General features: G+C 41.2%; 2 protein-coding genes across 2 annotated transcripts in view; both read left to right on the top strand.

Annotated features, from left to right (window-relative positions):
- The first annotated feature begins 6,795 nt into the window (after positions 1-6,795).
- Positions 6,796-20,193, top strand: part of NK7.1 — a 38,747-nt gene continuing 25,349 nt past the window's right edge. Inside the window, exon 1 of the mRNA XM_015172206.3 lies at positions 6,796-6,940. The gene's annotated coding sequence lies outside the window, so the exon portion shown is untranslated. The remainder of the gene's footprint in view (positions 6,941-20,193) is intronic.
- Positions 6,822-15,334, top strand: Dnaaf5 (Dynein axonemal assembly factor 5). Its single transcript, XM_002054399.4, has 2 exons — positions 6,822-6,940; positions 12,659-15,334. Exon 2 carries the CDS (start codon positions 12,733-12,735, stop codon positions 15,259-15,261), a length of 2,529 nt encoding a protein of 842 aa, XP_002054435.1. The 5' UTR covers positions 6,822-6,940; positions 12,659-12,732; the 3' UTR covers positions 15,262-15,334.

Below are 20,193 nucleotides of genomic sequence, written 5' to 3'. Positions count from 1 at the left end.
GCAGCATGTTGCGAAAGCACTTGACTGCTCAGCAGCAACATGTTGCCGAACTAATAAAACAACAAAATGATTTTATTATAATGGATTTATAACGCAAGCCAAGAGCAAACAGTCAGTATATATAAGCAGTGCGTAAGAGTGGAAAGGCAGTAGAAGACGGAGCGAGAGAGAAAGATTGCGAGTGAAAGAGAGAGCTAGCAAGAGAGAGTGTGTGAAAGAGAAAGAACGAAAGAGAGAGAGAGAGAGAGAGAGAGGCAGAGCGCGCGCAAAATGCACTTTGAATTGAGACGCGAACGCGGCAGTGGCAGTCCATTAAGCGCAATGTTGTTGTCATCATTTAATGCTTTTGTTGCTTATTGCGACTTGACAGCCGTTCATCTGTCCGCCTGTCGGGACTCTCGTTATATGTGTGAGGTTGCGTGTGTGTGTGTGTGTGTGTTTATGTGAACGAGAGCACATTTAGCTTTGCGTGTGCGCATTTGTATCTCATTGTTGGCTCGCAGCATAAATGGGGCCCCCACAGCGACGTTGGCAGCAACAGCAACAGTAATACAAACAACAACAAGAACAACAGCTATGTCGGCGTCAGCGTCGGCTTGGCTTAAGTGGAGATATTTATAATAAGTTTATTTGCTTGTACTTTTCGTAGCGCCTTGCGTTGGGCCCCGCATGTTGCAAAGGCCATCCTTGACACGCAACATGTTGCCATTGCCACGTTGCCCATCCATGGCTGCCAATGTTGCCTGGCTCGTTTGGCGCTGTTGGGCATTCACATTCACAATCACATTCGCAGTTGTAAATTGACGTTTTGCGTTAACGACCATCGCAGTCGTTCCGGCTGTATTTTGAGCTCGTCCTCGTCATCGTCGTCGTATTTATTGCATAAAGTAAGCCAATAATAATCCAAGTAAAATTCGTGCGCTGCTTTGACTCCAACTACCGACAATCGTCAAAGGCACAACACAATTTGTTTTGCATGCAGTTAAATATGCTTCTTCTTGCCACTTGCGGCACTCAGTGAGTCTTGTGTATGTGAATGTGTGTGTGTGTGTGTGTTTGTGTGCCCCAAGTGCATCTAAATTGCTTCATCTTGTGCATCTTCAGCTACAACATCAACATCATAACTAGGGGTATACATATATCTACATATTTTTATTTTCTGTACTTTTTAGTTGCTATTTCCAGAGAGCTCCAGCTTGTTTTCATTTATTATTTATTTGCATGCCCTTCGCCATGGCCCGACTTAATTCTATTAGAATGAGAGCTGCTGTTGTTGTTGTATTGTTATTTTTATGGAGACTGCTAATGATGTTTCCGCCAAAAGTCGTTGTTGTTTCTTTGTATTTTTCTCTTTTCTCTCTGTTGTTGATCATTTAGCCAGGGTTCATAGAGTTCATCTAGTCAGCAAAACCCTTTTATATCATTAAGCGACTATATTTTCCGATTTTCCTATTTGTATATCTTTTCGGTATTATACAAAATAAACAGTATTATAAATACTAACCAATATGTATACTATCATTACTATTATTATTATTATTATTATTATTATTATTATTATTATTTTTATTATTATTATTTTTATTATTATTATTATTAATATTATTATTATGAATATTATTATTATTATTATTATTATTATTATTATTAGTATTTTTATTGTGGACTCAAATGCCTGACTCTATTGTGTCTCTCTCTGGTAAACGAAAAGAGCAGATTTTTGTCCAGTCCTATTAAGACTACATGGATTTTTCCTGACTTTTAAACTCTCATCAAGGTATGACCGCACAGCTGACAGAGTATCAGTCTACTTATAGCTGCCCTTAAGATTTATTGCTTTTCAAGACAAGCAGCTGCTTGTGAATTTTGCGATGACCCGTGATAATTCAAAGTGAGTTGTTGCGCCTGCTGAGGAAGTGGTCCTTTCCCCCGGTCCCCGGGAGATTAATATAGATATTTATCTTAATACTAGTTATTTAAGTATTATTTACTGATCATGTAAAAAAGAGTATTTGAAATGCGTCTAAGTCAAGTTTCGCCTCGTTTGTTGCTTGTTAAATTTACGATGACTAATCGGTCTTATCGATAGCATAACGCCTATTAATAAACGCAGCACACAGAACACTTGCGCCCTTATAGCTAATTGAGCCCGCGCATATGTACATATATTTGTACGCTTATAGTACATAAATATTGTGTATACTTATAACAAACTGCTTAGCTGACTAATTTGCCCAAGCGCTGTGAATTACGACATTAAAATACAATGAAAGCATTTGTTGGCCCACGACCCGGCGCAGAGTTCTCAGGAAATGAAATTATACACCAATTATTGCACAAATAGCAGCAAAAACAGCAGCAGCTAAACCAATAATAACAGCAACAACAACAAAGCAATTATACAAAATATATATATACATATCATTTGAAAAAAATGAGAAATCTATGAAAGGGTCTCCTAGCATGAGAGCAGTATGGAATCGAATAGGCATCGATATAATTAATCAAATTATAAATCTGAGTGAACAATTAAGAAAACGAAAGACAAAAGCAGCCAAGTAGAAGGCAGCAGGCACTAGGCACCAGGCACCGGGCACAAACAATAAAAAGCAATCGAAAGCTGTTGGCTCAGCATTAATTAGCGCTAAACGTCGTCGTCGTCGTGGTCGGCGTCAACGTCGACGTCAACGTCAACGCCGACGCGACAGCGACAAAGTGAATTGCTTCAAGCGAACGCCCCAAAGCAGCACCCGTTGCGACAGCAGCATCAACAGCAACATCACCAATCCAATCCAAACGCAGCATCCGCCGCCAACTTATTAAAGTACATATAACTCAATTATAGAGAATTAAAAACAAACTCACAGCAAGCCAGCGAGCGATGCCAACGATGCCAGCAGTCGGCAATTTGCAATGCAAAAAGATACTGGCGGGAGTGCTGAAGCTGCCTCAATGCACAGCCGGCAACAACAGCAACAGCAAAAGCAACAGCAACAGAAACAGCAACAACAATCAAAGCAATAAAATACATTCAGCATTTAATAATCGGCCAACAAGCGACGCAGACGTCGCTGCCAGCGCAACAGACTGCGCTGCCAGTGAGGAACGACAATAAGATACAAATGCCCAGCCGCTCACAGCAATGGCAACAGCAACATGTTGCTGACGGCAACAGCAGCAACATCCACAGCGGCCAGCAATAAATTTATGAGTTCACACACTGACAACAACAGCAATAGCAACGGCAATAACAACAACAATAGCTACAGATACAATTAAGCCGTAATGCATATGAAAATTTGTGTATTTGTGTGTTTTATAGCCGTGCGTTATGTTCACGTGCGCCGCGACTCTTTGTATCTCCCGCTATGTATCTGACAGAGCGTGTTCGTATTTGTCTACATGTGTGTATGTGTGCGTATGAGAGCGCAGCATAATTGTAATTATAGTAATATGCTTTATGATGGTTGCCTCGTTTAGCAACCCCCACACAAAATCCCCACACATACAGCCAAATAGACAGACCGACAGACAGACAGAAGAGCGCGTCGCGCCAGCAGCGACAGCAGCAGCGACGCCGGCGCTGCGCTTGGCCAAAATGTATCTAGATACATAATTGCCACATTCAGTCGTCGTTAAATAGTTGCACGGCGCAGTTCACAGCCACAGCAGCAGCAGCAGCAACAGTTTCCAGTCGTCATCGGTCGTTGGCTGTTGGTTGTTGTCGTTGCCATCGTTGTTGTCGTCGTCGTCGTCGTTGTCGTCGTCGTCGCAGCCGCCTTCGCCGTTGTCGTCGGCGTCGTTTTCGTGCTTTATAGCATTCACTCAGAAGTCGTTTAGAATCGCTTGTCGTGGTCGGTATTCGATATCGGATTGTGCTGTCGGTGCCCATTTGAAGCACACAAACAGCTAGCGTCATCGTCGGCGTGGATAACTTGGACGGGACGCGTACGCGCAAAACGTTTAACGCTATAGCACAAGTGGTTCGCTCGGATACGGTTAGCCGGGACGTACCAGAAACAGAAGGAGCGGAGCATATTTTGACGTTGACGTATCTAAAGTCAAATTCAATTTACGCGCCGGCCTATTATAAACGTAATTATAATGAGGCACTGGCTATTAAAATAGAACGAACAAACGTAGCGACCCCCTCAGAGTCTCACAGTGTACTATTTTAATTAAGTGTGTTGCAACAACAACAAGAACAACAACAACAACAGCAGCAAAGAGCAAAGAGAGCCATGGCAGTCACGCATGTGTAAAAGTATCTGAGAACGTGTGCGCTATGTGTGTGTGTGTGTGCGAGTGTGTGCATATGTGTATGTGTTTGTGCCGTTTCATCCATCCATTAGTCACACATGAAACTAATTAGCATTTCGGCTGTTTGTTATTGTCGCATTTGCTGGCCAAAAGAATTAGCGCGCCGAACAACGTCAAGCAGCATTCATTTAGCAATATATTTACTTATGCATATGGCCTATACAGGCCTACATACATACCATATAGGATTATATGTGTGCATACATACATATATATATATATATATATATATATTTATACAATATATATATATATCGGACTGTCTGGGTTTTATGTGATTTTTGCTTGGCATTTTCATTAATTTGTTGATATTGTGCTGCGTTCGCTGGCCGCCGGCAATCAGCAATGAAATTTATAAGACGGCGACAACAATTTCTGTGCTCAATTATCATCATCATCAACAATAACAACGACAACGTGCGGCAACAACAATAAGCACTTGTGCTCACGGCGCTAATTGCTGCCGTGTGGCGTCTGTGTATCTGACAGATACACAGTCGCACTTGAAGCTGCTCTATTGTTGTGCGCTTGAACTGTGTTGCCCACTTACTACATTTGGTGTGTTTTCTTTTTTGAGTATTTTCGCACGCTCCGACGGCAACGACAACGGCAACGGCAAAGTCGACCAATTTGTCAATTGGCGCGCTGACAGGTTACGCAGCCGCACTGTTGTCCCATCTCGGGTCCGGCAATTGCTTTTCGAAGCTGGCCATAAATAAGTTATGAGCGTGTGCAAAAATGGAATTTTTAATTTTCACAAAAATATTTCAATTACCCAATTAAATTCTGTTTTGGCCTAGGTGTTATATATAAACCATTTATATACATGCATGTGTGTGTGCTTGCGTGTGTGTTGTGTGTGTGTTGTGTGTATGCGTGTCGCAAATTGAAGTACGCTTTATTGCCGGTGCCCCGGCCGTGTGTTCATTTCATATTAATTACCCGTCGCTTCTGCTGTTGTTATTATTGCTGTGTGCGCATGTTAATAACAACTTAAAAATAAATAACTATTTTCTTTTTTTTTTGCCTACAAATATGTAAATATGTAAAAATGCAGAAATTGCTTTTTATTCCAAAAGTTCAAGTTTTAATTGTCGGAACGTGCACAACGTTAACAAAAGTAAACAATTAAATAAACACAATTAATTTCAAATTGGCAAGCAAAACATTGAAAGCCAGTTAAACAGCCAAGCAATTTCTGTGTGACCTGCATATACCTTACCCCCCCTACACCCATCCGACTACTTACCCCTGCCAGCTCGCTGTCAAGTGTCCAAAATGCGGCTATTAAAAACAATAAAGCAAATCGTTTTTATTTCTTCCAATCAATTTTTGTTCGTTCTTATTGTTTAAACGCGAAACGAATTGCGAATGTGTTCATAATTCGAGTAATTCATTTAGATAAGAGCAAACAGCAATATTTTAATTATAATAGATATGCCAGAAACTATTAAGTTCCTTAGTTGAACTTCAAGAGTTGAGATTCAAGAGGAAAACGGCAAGAAACAATATAATTCTCGTAAACTGCGAGCTATTTCATCCGTTAGTAAATAATTTCTATACTTTTTGATTAATTAAGTTATTTCAAGGTTTCGATTGTCATTTAATTTGATTTATTTAATTCGACATAAACGAATTTACTTAAAATTTCTAGCGTTTTTTCCGATCTTTTCTAGTCTTTCACTCAATAAGCAATTAGGTGCGTTTGCTTAGACAAATGCCAGATGAAAATATAATAAATAACGCACAACACATAATATAAATGTTAAGTGAATGCCAAATTTAATTTGTAGCCGAATTTAAATGCAGCTGACAGTTTAATTAAAAATTAAAAACCAGACTGAGACAAATAGGAAAGACTACGTTGTTGCAAATTGTTCAGTTGCCCATTGTGCGCAAATAATGAAATGCATTTAATTGAATCACAAACATTACCCAGTGCCAGACAATGGGCTGGCAATTATGAAACCAGAACACATTCAAATATAATTAAAAATTAAATAAATGGTTAACGTGCTGGCAATAACAAATCGTGTAACTAATGCAGCAAAGCAAATGAAATGCATTCAAATTAATTTTCCAAAAATAAAATGTACAAAACTGTCGCTGAAAAAGGCAAAACCATAATCAATAATTGTCAACTGGCTGGCTAATGAATTAATTACATTTCAGTGTCCTTCTCTCTCCCTCACTCTCACACTTTCTCTCTCTCTCTTCATTCAATTGTTGCCTTTCGTATTTCATTTCGTCAGTTTTTTAATTATAATGATCAGACATTTATATTTTTTATACTCGTTTTTTTTTTGCGGCGGCATAGCATTTTAATTAAGTAAAGTGGATTAATTTGCGACTCGTTAGACTAATTAAGGATTATCGCCAACAGCAACAGCGACGCAAAAGGTTTTAGTGAAAACTCGCCTATCAAAAGGATATGTGAAACAGCGACGACAACAAAACGTGACCTTTCAAAACAAAGCTATTAATAGCTAGAAAAAAATAAAATACAAAAACAAAAGACAAAAAAAATAAAAAATAATCAAACTGCCCACAAGGAAAAACATTTAATTGGATTTCAGTTTCGCCTTGGCTTTTCGGATACAATTAACCGTTTGGCGCTGAGGTAAGTGACATTGTCAAGTTAGTCAATCAATTTTGTGTTTACAAATTGATTACCTATAGTTGGGGGGTTTTTTCAAAGCCTATCAATCTGTGACCAGTTTTAAATACGTGTTAACTGACGGGTCAAACACGCTTAGGCGTTTCAACGGCCTGATAACGAATCAACATAAACAATATGACACGGCACATGTCCTTATCAGTACCCAGAATTCGAAACACTTTTATAATCAGCTCCAGTACATAACATACTAATGGCATCTTTACCTGGTAACGTGCACGGGATCAGATCTCTCACACACTGTAGAGAAATGCCAAATTTGCAATCAACTAACCTAATTTGAAATCAATTTCAATTAATCACAGTATAAGCAACAACTTAGTAAACGTTGTCTTATCATGCTATAAATGCAATATAAAAATAAAATCAAATTTGAATTCGCAAGTCGAACCTACTATCTACCTGAAAACAGCACATATCAGATATGGTTAGATAAATGCAATGGTTGGGCCTAGTTTATTATATATTTTTGTATATTTTAGTATTTCATCTTCAATATGGATAGACTTAAGTCAGTTTGCATCATTGACAACACTAAGAGTCAGGTTGTAGAAAGATAGTATCAAATATATTATTTAATAGATACTTAAGTCGAATTGCAGAGAAATTTAAGATTTGGTTGAGTTTCCACTGTTCTACTGTTAAATGTTGCAGAATTCCATACCATGAGGTTGACATGTTACTTAGTTAAATACAAGCAACTGCTTCTTGTTGATCTTAGCTAATTAACTGCAGTTAACCTGACCACCATACCAGTTCACACAACTTACGTCAGCCACATCACACATGTACACACGCAAACACACACCCACACACAGGTATTTTAAACGTGAATCGCTAATTGCGAATTAGCAATCAGAAACGCAGGAAAACTACTGTAACTATTACAAAAGTAAACAAAACAGCAATGTAAACAACAACTGCATAAGAAAGAGGTGTCCTTGAGCAGAGAGACTTCTACTATAATTCACTTAATTGGTCTTGACAAAAAATAATTCAATGAAAGTCAAAGAAAATTTGTAATTTAAGCCAAGCGGCGGCATATATAGACTGATAGATACATTTGTAGATACGCCGACCAGGCGGCCACATACAATAAAATTACCCATGACAACTCACAGCTCATATCATGTGAGATAACCGACATTAACTAGTCTCGTTTCCCTGTCTCTCTCTCTCTCTCACTCTCTCTCTCTCTATGCCATTTGCTCTTTCAATTTCTTTATCTCAAGCTGTTTTTGTATCTACATCAAGACATGCCAGGCTATTTAGCAAAACGGTTCTGATTCTTGCGAAACGCTTTGGTGTTATTCCAACCTTATCGCTGGGGCTTTAAATACAAAATACCATACGTATTATGCATAATTAAAAGGCATTTCCAATTTCATTCACAGCTACCGGCAATAGATACTCGCACATTCTCAAGCTCATATTCACGTTGATAAACAAGCGCTCGTCTGACGCGCTGATGTTTATCGCATAACTGGTTCTCATTACACTCTTAAATTAATTAAATTGTTACTGAAACTGCTTTGTGATATACGACTGGCTGCTGATTGACTGATTGACTGACTGACTGAGTGATTGACGGACCGACTGACCGCCAAACTGGTCAGTCTGCATTGCCGCGAACTGTGCTAACAAACTCTATTGATGGCATTTAAATACCGCCGCCGATTACGCAAAATGCAAAAACATTTGGCGTCTCGTGTTACCATATTTTAGCCCCAACTTCGCGCTAATAGTGCAAATAAACAAATAATAAATAACAAATATAAAACAAAGGCGCAAATCACAAATCAGAAGCATATGTTTAATAAACGCGCTGCGAGTTTAAAAGAAAACCGCATGCGATGCTTCAAATTGCTGGCTATGAATGGTGCAGGAGAGCGAAGGGGGGCTTAGCTTGTTGAGCGTCGACGGGGGGGCGGAACGTGTGGCCGTAGAACAGGCAGTAAATTAGCACAAAGCGCCGTTGACAGAAAATGTAAGGCAAATACTAGCAAAAAGTAAACGAACAGGGAAAAGGAAAAACAACCCAAATACATTGCAGCAATTATGCGAATGGCAGAAACTACAAAAACTGAAGAGCTGTAGAGCAGAGCGAGAATTGTCGAGAATCGGGCACAGAGCTCCTCCAGGTCGGGTGCCAACTGTGACCGGGGGGATGGGGGGCACGGCAACGTACGCATATGTTAATAATTAACTAGATTGAAAAGCTCACAATAATAAAGAGAGAGCTGAAAGAGCTTAAAGTTTATCCAGATTAAAACATGTGGTAGACAAGTTAAGTAGGAGCTTGCTAACAGATTTTTTTGCTAATTGCTAATTAGATATTGGCCAATGAAAATAAGTTACTTTGACAATTGAGTTAGATTACGTTGAAACGTCTGGCGTTTTAAGCTGCAGTTAGGGGGTAGGACAAGTCGCATGCGAAGTTCCTAAAATAGACAACGGAAAATAATTCGCTTAAGATCCATTTAGTCAGCCCAACTAGAACTTTTTAAATACAATCTGAATATATTTCGAATATCTACCGTTTTTTTTTTTTTAAATTGGAACAATAGGCTTTACTGGAAGATCTTGGTACTGGTCTTTAGCGAGTTAGCACCTTGTCTAAATCGGTGAAGGATCAAAAAGGATTACATTCGTTGTCTTAATAAAATCTAGAATACTTCTGGGCATTATCCCACCTTTCGATTCAGTCTCAATAAGTTCGATTTTGGCAATCAGCGTGTGCTTATCGACGAATAATTACTCTAAGTTACATTATATTTATTTGAAACAACATAATTAAACGCAGATGCGGGTTCAATATTGTTGGCAGTAATTTAATTTAAATTTTCAAAGCAGCCTACATGAATTGAAAAGCAATTAAGCAAAGGCGCAGAAGCTTGAAGGCAGCAGATTTTTATGATTGTAGTCTATGATGAGTCACGCAATGAAACGAGCTATTTATGATATGACAATAATTAGCTATACTAGCACGCGTCTACGTAATAGTTAAGAGGCTAAGTACTTAATTGAGTATGGGGCAAGCATTTGATGGTTTTAGCTCATTCCACATGAGCAACAACAAGTTGTGTGTGTTGAAGGGGCGCAGCTCGGAGCCGGCATATGCATATGAGGGCAGACCATTAGCTGTTTTTCTAATCAAAACGGAATTCCGAGAAATCGCAGCACACATACAAAGGGACAGCGCAGCCAGCACTCAATCAACTCAGACACAAATATACTTATATTACTTTGACTGAGACGGAGAGGCACAGTCAGTCAGTTGATTGGTGCCGTCAGTCACTCAGTCATTAAGTCAGTCACTTAAGCGGGCAATCGACGCAGTTGTTGCCCGTTGAAAAATGAAACTAATTAGCGGCCACAGTGCCAAACGTCGTTGCCAGCGTCGCTGCTTACAGCACGCCCATTTCCATTCCAATCAATTGGAAAATTTGCATTTAGCCAGGCATTGGCAACTGCAACAGCAACAGCAAATGCAACATCAACTGCAAACGACAAACGACAAACGGCAGCTGTAACAAGTCCATTTCAGAGTCGGTAAAAGCAAATTAGAGCGCAGCATGACAAAAAGCAATCCAACAAGCACGAATACAAGTATCTGAGTAGCGTTATTCGATGTATCTTGTAGCTGTTGCAGCTGAATGTGCTGTGCGTATAATTATTAATTGCGAGTGTGTGTGTGTGTGGTGTATGTGTGGGTACGTCTGTATGTGTGTACTATAATAACACAGCCAATTTTGGCTTTATCATAAGAGCAAACAAGTTTCCATTGCGGCCAATATGCAGTCATGCGGCTTCCGTACTGCGCTGCTAAAATGTTATTTTAATTGAATCATTTTAGCTATAAAATCACACACATACACACACACACACACACACACATGCACGCACTCACAATCGCCATTGCTTTCAAAAAGAGATAAAAATATGCATAAGCACATAAATACGATTGATATATACATTCATATACATATATGCATACTGTCTGCCAGTCAGACATCAAATTGAATAAACGCGGTCCATTACTCTCCCAGTGATTTTGCCAAATGACTTCATTTCATATCAATTAAGTTTATTGTGTGTATCTGTATCTGTGTATATATATACATGTTTATGTATTTGTATTTTGTGTTTGCGAATGCAAGCCGGAGTGTTTGTATGAGTTTTTTTTATATTAAAGCGGCATGGTCACAAAAAAAGCCCGTCAAGCACACACACACACACTCACACAAAGAAACTATGGCAAACACTCTCGTATTGCCCTGCCTTTGCCCATGGAACGAACCTGAACCTGATTCATGCGCTTAATTGCTTTGGAGCGTGCGACTCTGTCGCTGACTCTGCCACTGCGCTGCCGCAGCAGAGCAACAAAAAGGTATGAAATCGAATTGTGTGCACAAAAGTTATAAATGTTGCCGGTCTCCTACGTGCAGCGGCGGCTTTCAATAAAAACGACAACAATAATTTTTGACGCAGCCTCGACAAAAAACGAAGCACAAAATACAACCACATAAAATATGCTGTGGATGTGGAACGCGTCAATATAGAGCTGCCTCTCGCTTCAAATGGGGCAACACAAATGAAATGGCAGAAGCGAAATTGAAAAATTCCGTAATGGCATCAAAAACATATTTTCAGTTTTGCTGGAATAAAATATTCACAGATACAAATGAGAGCTATAAACACTATTTACGATTAGCTGGGTAACAGGATCTTTGATGTAAATGCCACTAAAGCTACTGTGATAAAGTATTTTTCGTGCATATATTAACCAATTTTCAAATGTATTGTTTTCAAATGAAGCTAATTAAAAGTTTATGGCTTACAAAAATAGATATAAATCTTTTTTCAGCCACCCACTTGCTTAATATAGCATAAGCCAAGAGCTTAACTAGTTTATCTAGTTAACTAAACAGAACAACATTAGGCTATTGTTAAGCAGCGATTACGAGGCTTATGGCATAAATGAAAAACATTTAAAGTATTCTGACAACTTATCTGCTTATTTGACTGCCCGGCCCACTTTTATAACCCAATTTAGTGACCCAAAAACGCAATTAAGTTTCGCTCGATAAAAATAGGCATTTTATGTGATTTTTTATCAGGAAGTCAAACGCTCGCCCTTCCCCGAAAACAGCTAGCACTGGCAATCAATCTTAGATATTGTCGCTCGTTAGCTGGTTGCTGATAAGAAACGACACCGCAATTAGATACCTGCATCGAAGATAAGCGAAACCGCTTTTAATGAGTCCACCTGGGTCGCTCATAAAAGACAGCGGCACAAATTGCGCACCAAGTTTCCAGGGAAATTTCATTTATGACTTGTTAATTAGTTGAGCAAACAATAAAGCATGGCTGCAGCAGCAACAGCAATACGTACTTTCAAAAAGCGCGCCCAGCTGCCGCTTAACAACACTGATCGACGCCCGTCGGCAACACTGTTACGCACAGCTGTCAGCTGAGCGCGAACAGCTGATCTTTGGCATTAGCCGGCAAAGTTTCGCGCACGTTGTTGCCAAGTGTGGCAAGTGGCGACTCCGTTTAAACAAAATAAACAATGTGAATAATTCGAATTTGTGTATCGTAGCAACCGATGCATTTGACGGTGCTTGTTGACGTCTCCCGTTTTACGTTTTCGTTTTACAGCGCGCACAACTCAAGTGAAAATCCTGCTGGCAATAACTTAAGAAGCGTACGAAATAAATCTCGAATTACACGAAATGAGCTTCGATTTGGATACTAAGTTGATTTGCGACGATCTGGAGAGTAGCGATCATCGCAAGCGTGGCGCCACGCTATTAAAGCTGCGAGAGCTATGCGAGCAGGCACCAGATACCGTTAGTACTGACGCTGTGGCAGCTGATTTTGATGAACTGTATTTGCATCTGCTCAAATGCTACGGAGATCGATTTGAGAGCGTGCGAGATCGCGCCGTGTTGGCCGTAACCGCATTTCTGGAGCGTCTGCCGCCCCTGGACTTTCACCTGCTGAACGTGGTGTCGACGCTGGCCGAGCGCATGGGTCAGACGGAGACGGTGGAGCCCAGCGAGGAGATACGTTTGCTCTACATTGAGCAGCTGCATCTTATGCTGCGCAAATATGCGCTTATGGGCAATGTGGGCGTCTTTCGTGAGTGCTATCCAGAGGTAGTCAAGGTGTTGATTAAATCTATCAAGGATGCGTATGCGGCTGTTCAGCGGGAAGGCTGCGCCACACTCGTGCAGTTGGCTCGCGTGGCCGACACCATGGAAATACGTCCATACACAGAGTCGTTGGCTGTGGCCCTATACGGAATGCTGAATCACAGACACTCGGCGGCCCGCATTTCGGCTGTAGAGGCCATCGGTAGGGTGAGTCTACACTTGGATGCCAGCGGGGAGGGCATGCGCAGGCTGCTTGCAGAGGTCTCTCCGCTGCTGATGGACTCGATGCCGTTGGTACGTCGTGAATGTGGTCAAATGGGCGTTTTGATGCTGCTCGAGCTTCCGGATCGCTACTCTTATTTTGAGCGTATTCTACCGCTGGTGTTATGCTGCCTTAAGGACGACTCGCCAGAAGTATTGTCACACATACGCCCGCTCTGGGAGCAGTGTGGTAGGCTGTATTACGATGAGAATGAGGCGGAGCTTTCACAACAGGAGATATGTGATCTGCCCGTGGAGAACTATCCGGCTGGCGTGCAACGTCCAACAATTGGCTGTCGGGGCTTGGTACAGCGCTCACTGCGTCTGCTGCAGCTCATTACGCGTGAAACCAGCGACTGGAAGGACAACGTGCGCCTGCACTCGCTGAAGCTGCTTTATCAGTTCATCCTGCACGCCGAGTCGGCAATGACGGCCAAGTTCTTTGAGATCTATCCGGATGTGTCGCACGCCTGCTGCGACAGTGAGCCCGAGGTCGCAGCAGAAGCCAAAAAGGTGGCAGATCTGATGGGACGCCTGCTGTGCTACGCTGCATGGATCAATCACGGCTTCGATGGTCTGGAGCGCAATGCTCGTGAATCTTTTCTCAAATGTTTCTACTACATGTTTACTGCGTCCTTGGGCGGTACCTATGAGCATCTGCAGCGTCTCTGCAAGCTGTTGAAATGTTCGGATTACTCCCATACCCTAAAGCCGGGTTTTCAATTGTACATACTAAAAACGCTGGAGACCGTGCTGGACAAGTCCAGTAAAGTTACGGCCTCAATAGAGGAGCTAAAGGAACTGTATGAGCATGTCTACGTTACAGCCATGAAAGTAATGGCATTGTCCTATTCCCTTAACAACGAGGACACCGAAGACGTTAATCGGGGTTATGTGATTTTAAAACGTCTTGTGCAGCTGGAGGAGACCACGCTGGCTGAGTTGCACGAACGTTGGTTCGCTCTTGTGCTTCTTGATGTGGAGAACTTGGACGCTGCGTTGGATGAGAATGCAGAACCTGTCCTGCTGCTGTACGGCCTCATCCACCTGGCCCAAATACGTTCCACCTATCTGCCGCAGCTCATCGAGAAGATAAAAATCGTTTTTGAACATTGCTGCGACACGGCCCAGGTGCGCATCTTTAGCATCCTATCGATAGCAGCACTGTCCTGGTCAACAACAGTTCGCGTGGAACGGGAGCAGAGCTCACAGCTGTTGAGCAATTTCACCAGTGAAATTGTGGAGCCCCATTTAATCTGGAAAGCTGGCGCCCACGGCGAGGCCATGCGCTCCATGGCCATGGCCACGCTGTGTGCCTTGGCACAAGGCGCTAAAGACGAGGCGCGCGAGGTGCTTCCCGCACTAGCCAAGCACATGCCGAGCCTTCTAGAGGATCGCAATGTGACCACGCGACATTATGCCATCAAGGCCATGTGTTATTTCCAGGGCATGTCGGTGGAGGCGCTTAAGCCGCTGGCTTATGCAACCATGCAACGCATGGATGATCCTTCGGCGGGCATTCGCATTATAGCGGCGACAGCGGTAGGCAAGTTACGTCCTGTATTCAAGACCGATGGAGAGAAAGAGGAGCTGGAACACGAGCGCGAGATGTGGGAAGCGTTTATAATGCGCGCCATGGATATTTTGCTGCTGTACCATGAGAGTCCCGAGAAGGATATGCAAGCTGCCGCACAAAAATCACTTATCGAGCTGGCCAAATTGCATCCTACATCCTGGGAGGATCGTTATCAACGAGCATTGGGATTGGCAAGACGCAAAGACGAGCTGGTCGATCTCTACGCCAAGATGAAAATCGAGGATGAGGCGAAGAAGGAAACCGATTAAAACAAATACCTATTTCTATTTTTGGCAAATTAAAAGTAGTTTTTAGTGTTTTGCTAATTTTCTCTAGAATTCAGATTTTCGGCCTGTTATTTCGTTCCCATTTGCTCGATTACGTTAATTGCCTGATCTGTCGAATTCTGAGTAGCAAATTATTGTAAACACACTCGCAAAATGTGCACTTGCGACTGATGGAATTGCATAAAGCATTTACAAATTACAAATTGTGCTTTGTTTATTTTGCCACGGCCAAAAATTTTGTTTGAAGAATTCGCTTGATGAATTGTGGGTAGCACGCGGCAGAGGCCCCTCCAAAGGAAAACTATTATTGCAGGCGGCCCATATTGATCATAAAGTACAAATAAATCTTAATTGGGGTTAACTGCTAAAACGAGAAATACGGCGGCTCGCGTAGAATAATAATAATACAATAATGTAAAATACGCTTAAATAAAATACACTTAAGAAAATTTGGTATTCATAATTTTACTGACTATACTTAATACAACACTTAATATAAGCTCGAAAGGAATTCAGGAATAAATATGTATAAATTAGAGATTCTTTTACATAACTTGCATTGCATAACTTGCAGTTTTGCATTTTTATTTTGTTTTTGCTGTTGCTTTATACGTTCAGCGAATATTCGATCAATTCTGGGACAATCGAAAGGCCCCACATTCGTATTGCTGCACAAAAAACCTTCATTAATATGTTCACGTAATACATAAATGGTTAAAAAAAAAGAAGCCAAGGCCTTTCTATTTTTTTATTTTTTTGTGCCAACAACTAAATAAATGAATGCATTCATACATATGTGTATGTACATATATAGTATGTATTTACAATTCATTAAAAATGAATTGTTTAAATGCAATTTTAATACATTCAAGTGAATTTAGGCGAGCAACAACAAACACATTTAATTCTCGTCTGCTCTGCATGATGTTTTTAGCATATGGATGAATATATGCATATTCGCTATTTCCCCTCAGTTGCTTCGAAAGTGTAGCATAATTTTGTGCGCGCTGCACTTTCAATAGGAATTTAAGCCACATTTGATTGGTTTTGGCTTGGCATATGAGTAATGTTGACCCAGATTTGGGTTGACAGCTGTGTTGCCAAACTAATTTGTCGCAGTTTGGTGCAACAAAGTTTGCACATAATATTAAAACAATTTGTCTAATTAAGCAAAACGTACAAGTTTCTAATTAAAATACACATACAAAAAACGGACAGGCAGACAGACAGCAACAGCCGCCCTGCTATATACGCCCAACACAGCCACGCCCACCGACTCTGCGAGCAGCTGGCGCCATTTCGAATGACGTAAAGGCGCTCAACACACACACACACGCACACACACTCATATACACAGGCACGCACACATAGTGTTAGACATTTTATGTGCGCTTAATTGCCAGCAAATGAGCGCAGCTTTTTGTAAGTGTGTGCAAAAGCAAACACATCTAAATGACTAACTGTAAATAAATTGGAAGCGCCAACTTGTACACACAAACACATATCCACATATCCTTGGCGTTCCCCCGACTGCCTTAATGCTCACTTAATTAATTGCATTTGGCTTTGGCCGGGGTAATTAAAAATTCGTAGCGCCCGAGCAAAAACTTAAATATCATTGCATATTAATTGAAATAAATGTAAAGGAATTACTGTCATAATGAAAATGAAGGAATATATAGCTAGATAGTAGGTTGGAGAAGAGCCTTAGCGGTATTTGGGCTGCCAATGCCGGGCGTGGTACGGTGGATTATCGTTATTGTGATACTAGTAAAGCTCATTAAACTAATTATGCTGTGCTTAAACTTCAAAGCCTGGGTATAAAGCGAGACGCACTGCGAGAGCGAGCGCAAGAAATAGAGTGTGTGCGAAAGAGAGGGAGAGAGAGCGAGCGAAACGTAGAAAAGGAAAATGCCTGAAAAGGGTTGTGAGTAATGTAGATGCGGGTAGCATCTACGGGCATCCACCGTTTAATTAATCCTTTTCAGGCAGCGCAGCAGAGCCGCACACACACACACACACACACACATACACAGAGCGACAGACAGTACTGCGCACAGCAAATAAACAGTTATAAATGCGAAGCAGAGGCAGATACTGAACGAAAGCTAAAGGCAGAGAGTACAACAACGAAGATGACTTCATTGTCGTCGTCCTTGGTGGCGCACAAATTAAATGCTACATTCAATGCCATTTTGAAATCATTTCAAGTGCCGCCGACCCCAAATGAACAGAGGGGCCGGGGCAGTTGCCTTTGGCTCAACTTCGTTACTCGACAGGATGCACAAAGTTGGCAAGCTCGACTCGACCGACCTTTGCCGCAATTGAATTTCGTTAGAGCGCCCCAACCCGTGCCGGCATTAAAACAGTATCAACTACATATGCAAAGTGAATGTAAAATGTTCAGAAAATACCCTGTAAATATGTAGGCAGTAAATAGAGAATCAAATATATATTATAAGGCATAAATTGCAGCACTTATAATGAAAAGTGTAATTAAACAATTTAAAGCATATTAAATAGTTTAATTGCTTGACTCTACTCAATATACACCTTATGCCGGTGGTAAAGGGTATTAAAACCATACTGCGCAAACCGCATGCTGTGCATTTATATTTCATTTTTCGTTTTTAGCACTTTGAAAATTACTTTCATTACTCTCGGTAAAAGTCATATATATTTAACATTAGGTTATTTTAATTTCCACTCAGCATCAACTGTCGTATTTGACTGACTAAACATAAAAATGTTGCTAAAATCTGACCCATTTCCGTGGATAATTCTATAAAATTAACTCAGACGGGCAGCCAAAAAAAATTGTCATGATCTTTTAGCCATCAGCTTTTGCCAGAGTCCCGTTGAGCAACCTGCTGAAAGTGTTGTATAATACGCGAGCAAGGACATGCCGCCAGTCAGGCAGTCAGGCAACCAGCCAAGTAGACAGCAGCAGCCTCATCATCATCACTAATTGAGATACTTTCATTCTGGCCAAGTTGTTGCTGCCGTCGCAAGCAGTTTCCACAAGCAGCACAAGCATCCTTTGCATCCTTCACTCTGTCTCCTGTTTTAACATTTTTAAATTACGCCGTCAACTTCACTGGTTACAAACTTCAGTCTGGTGTGGTATTTTTATACCCTTGCAGGGGATATTGAATTTTGTCTCGAAATGTGTAACGCATAGAAGGAGTAATCTCCGACTCCATAAAGTATATATATATATTCATGATCTGTATCAACAGTTATAATACTTTTTGTTATTATCATGAAACTATGCGCATGTCCCTCTTTCTGTTACACGCAGTATATATCTCGGAAACGACTGAATCGGAACACTATATCATATAGCTGCCATAGGAATGATCAATCAAGTATAAAGTTGTTGCATGGAACTTTTTCGTTTATCAAAGTATATTGACCAAACTCGGCATTTAAAGATTTTACTTTTAACTACATTGGAACGTTATATTACATAGCTGTCATAGGAACGATATCGTAAACATATCTTTAAGGTATCTTAACCAAAACCTGTGCTCCTTTGATAGGAACAAAGCAATTTGAGCATTATCTAAAGGTATGGCTTGCCAGGATATTAAAACTTCGGCATGACAAAAATAGCCCTCTTTTCTCGTTATTTTATTTATATTATTTTTTTGTGTTCCTGTCATTTCATTATACAACAGCCTTTCACATGCTTGTAAGTGAAATTAGTCAACGTAACAATTAATCCGCCGTCGCCCTGGCAACACTTGTATAATAGATATATGTATGTATATATATCGCAGCGAACGCCAAATGGAAGTCCAATAAAAATGCGCTGCCAACGTTGAGCGATGAGCGAGAAGCGCTGAACGCTGCGCGGTAATTAAATACCCGCTCCAGTCCGTCGCGTCGCCAAAAAGTTTGAATGGTGCGCTTAGCAATTAGGGTTCAGGCTAGCCCACTAATAAATACGAGCAGCGTCCACCACCCAAACAATTCGGATTCATGGCTCCATTGTCGTCGCTGTCGTCACCGTTACTAGGTTTGGGATCGAGTTCCAGCTGGTGCTGAATAAAGCCGAGGGGCTGGACGTGCGCTTCATTTGCCATAGCGCCGCTTAGTTCCACTTAAATGCTTAATTATAATTGAGATCCATGTACAGCGCACAGAAAGAAAGTACACGAAACTGTCTTTCGTTTCTGGCATGCCTTGCCTTCTGCAGCGGAAGCATCCTGGCAGCCAGCACTTGAAATTAAATACAAATAATCTTTTGACTCGCTTCTTTCCGATTCCCTGGACCCTTCTTGTGCCAAAAGGGAAAGGGTTTGGGGCGCTTCACTCGTTTGGCGTTGTTTTAATTACGTCTTAATGTCAGTGCATAAGCGGACTCCACAATCTCCTCGCTTGTCTGCCCCCGCCACGCTCCTCGCTCTCTCCACCAACAAAGCGAGTTAACGAAGTGAAGTTCAATGCTCCAGCACAGTGCGTATCAATTCAGCGTTAATTGCTTCTCTGCTCCAAATTGTGCCAGAGTCTGTGTGCAGTTAATGTCAAAGTTAAGTGCCGACCAAGCCAGCCAAGAGGCGGCCCGTGGCACAGGCAAAGCGGATAAACTGTGAAGGCGCGAAAGCCATTTTGGCAACGTTTTTATTGATTTTTGCACGTAGCAGCGCCTGAAGCAGTCAGACGAGAATGGGAACCGGCATCCCTCAAATGTATTGACAGTTGGCCCAGCATGTTTCTTATCGAGAAAAAAATGATTTTTTTCAAAATGAACGTATATTTAAACTTTTAAAGGTGGAAGCGCTATCCCATTTACCTGCTTTCACCTCACCTCACCTTAAACATATGTTTAAAAATCGGAATGGGAGAGGTAAAAATAAGTTGCATATGCAGACAAACTAAGCAAATAGGCATGAAATATCTACTCTTGGT

Source organism: Drosophila virilis, chromosome 2, assembly GCF_030788295.1.
Source record: "Drosophila virilis strain 15010-1051.87 chromosome 2, Dvir_AGI_RSII-ME, whole genome shotgun sequence".
Classification (NCBI taxonomy): domain Eukaryota; kingdom Metazoa; phylum Arthropoda; class Insecta; order Diptera; family Drosophilidae; genus Drosophila; species Drosophila virilis.
The sequence above is the reverse complement of the archived record's forward strand: the minus strand, read 5'-3'. Positions and strand labels throughout refer to the sequence as shown.

Excerpts from the sequence above, each read along its gene's own strand:
- Dnaaf5 (XM_002054399.4), top strand. The coding sequence starts at position 12,733 with ATGAGCTTCGATTTGGATACTAAGTTGATTTGCGACGATCTGGAGAGT.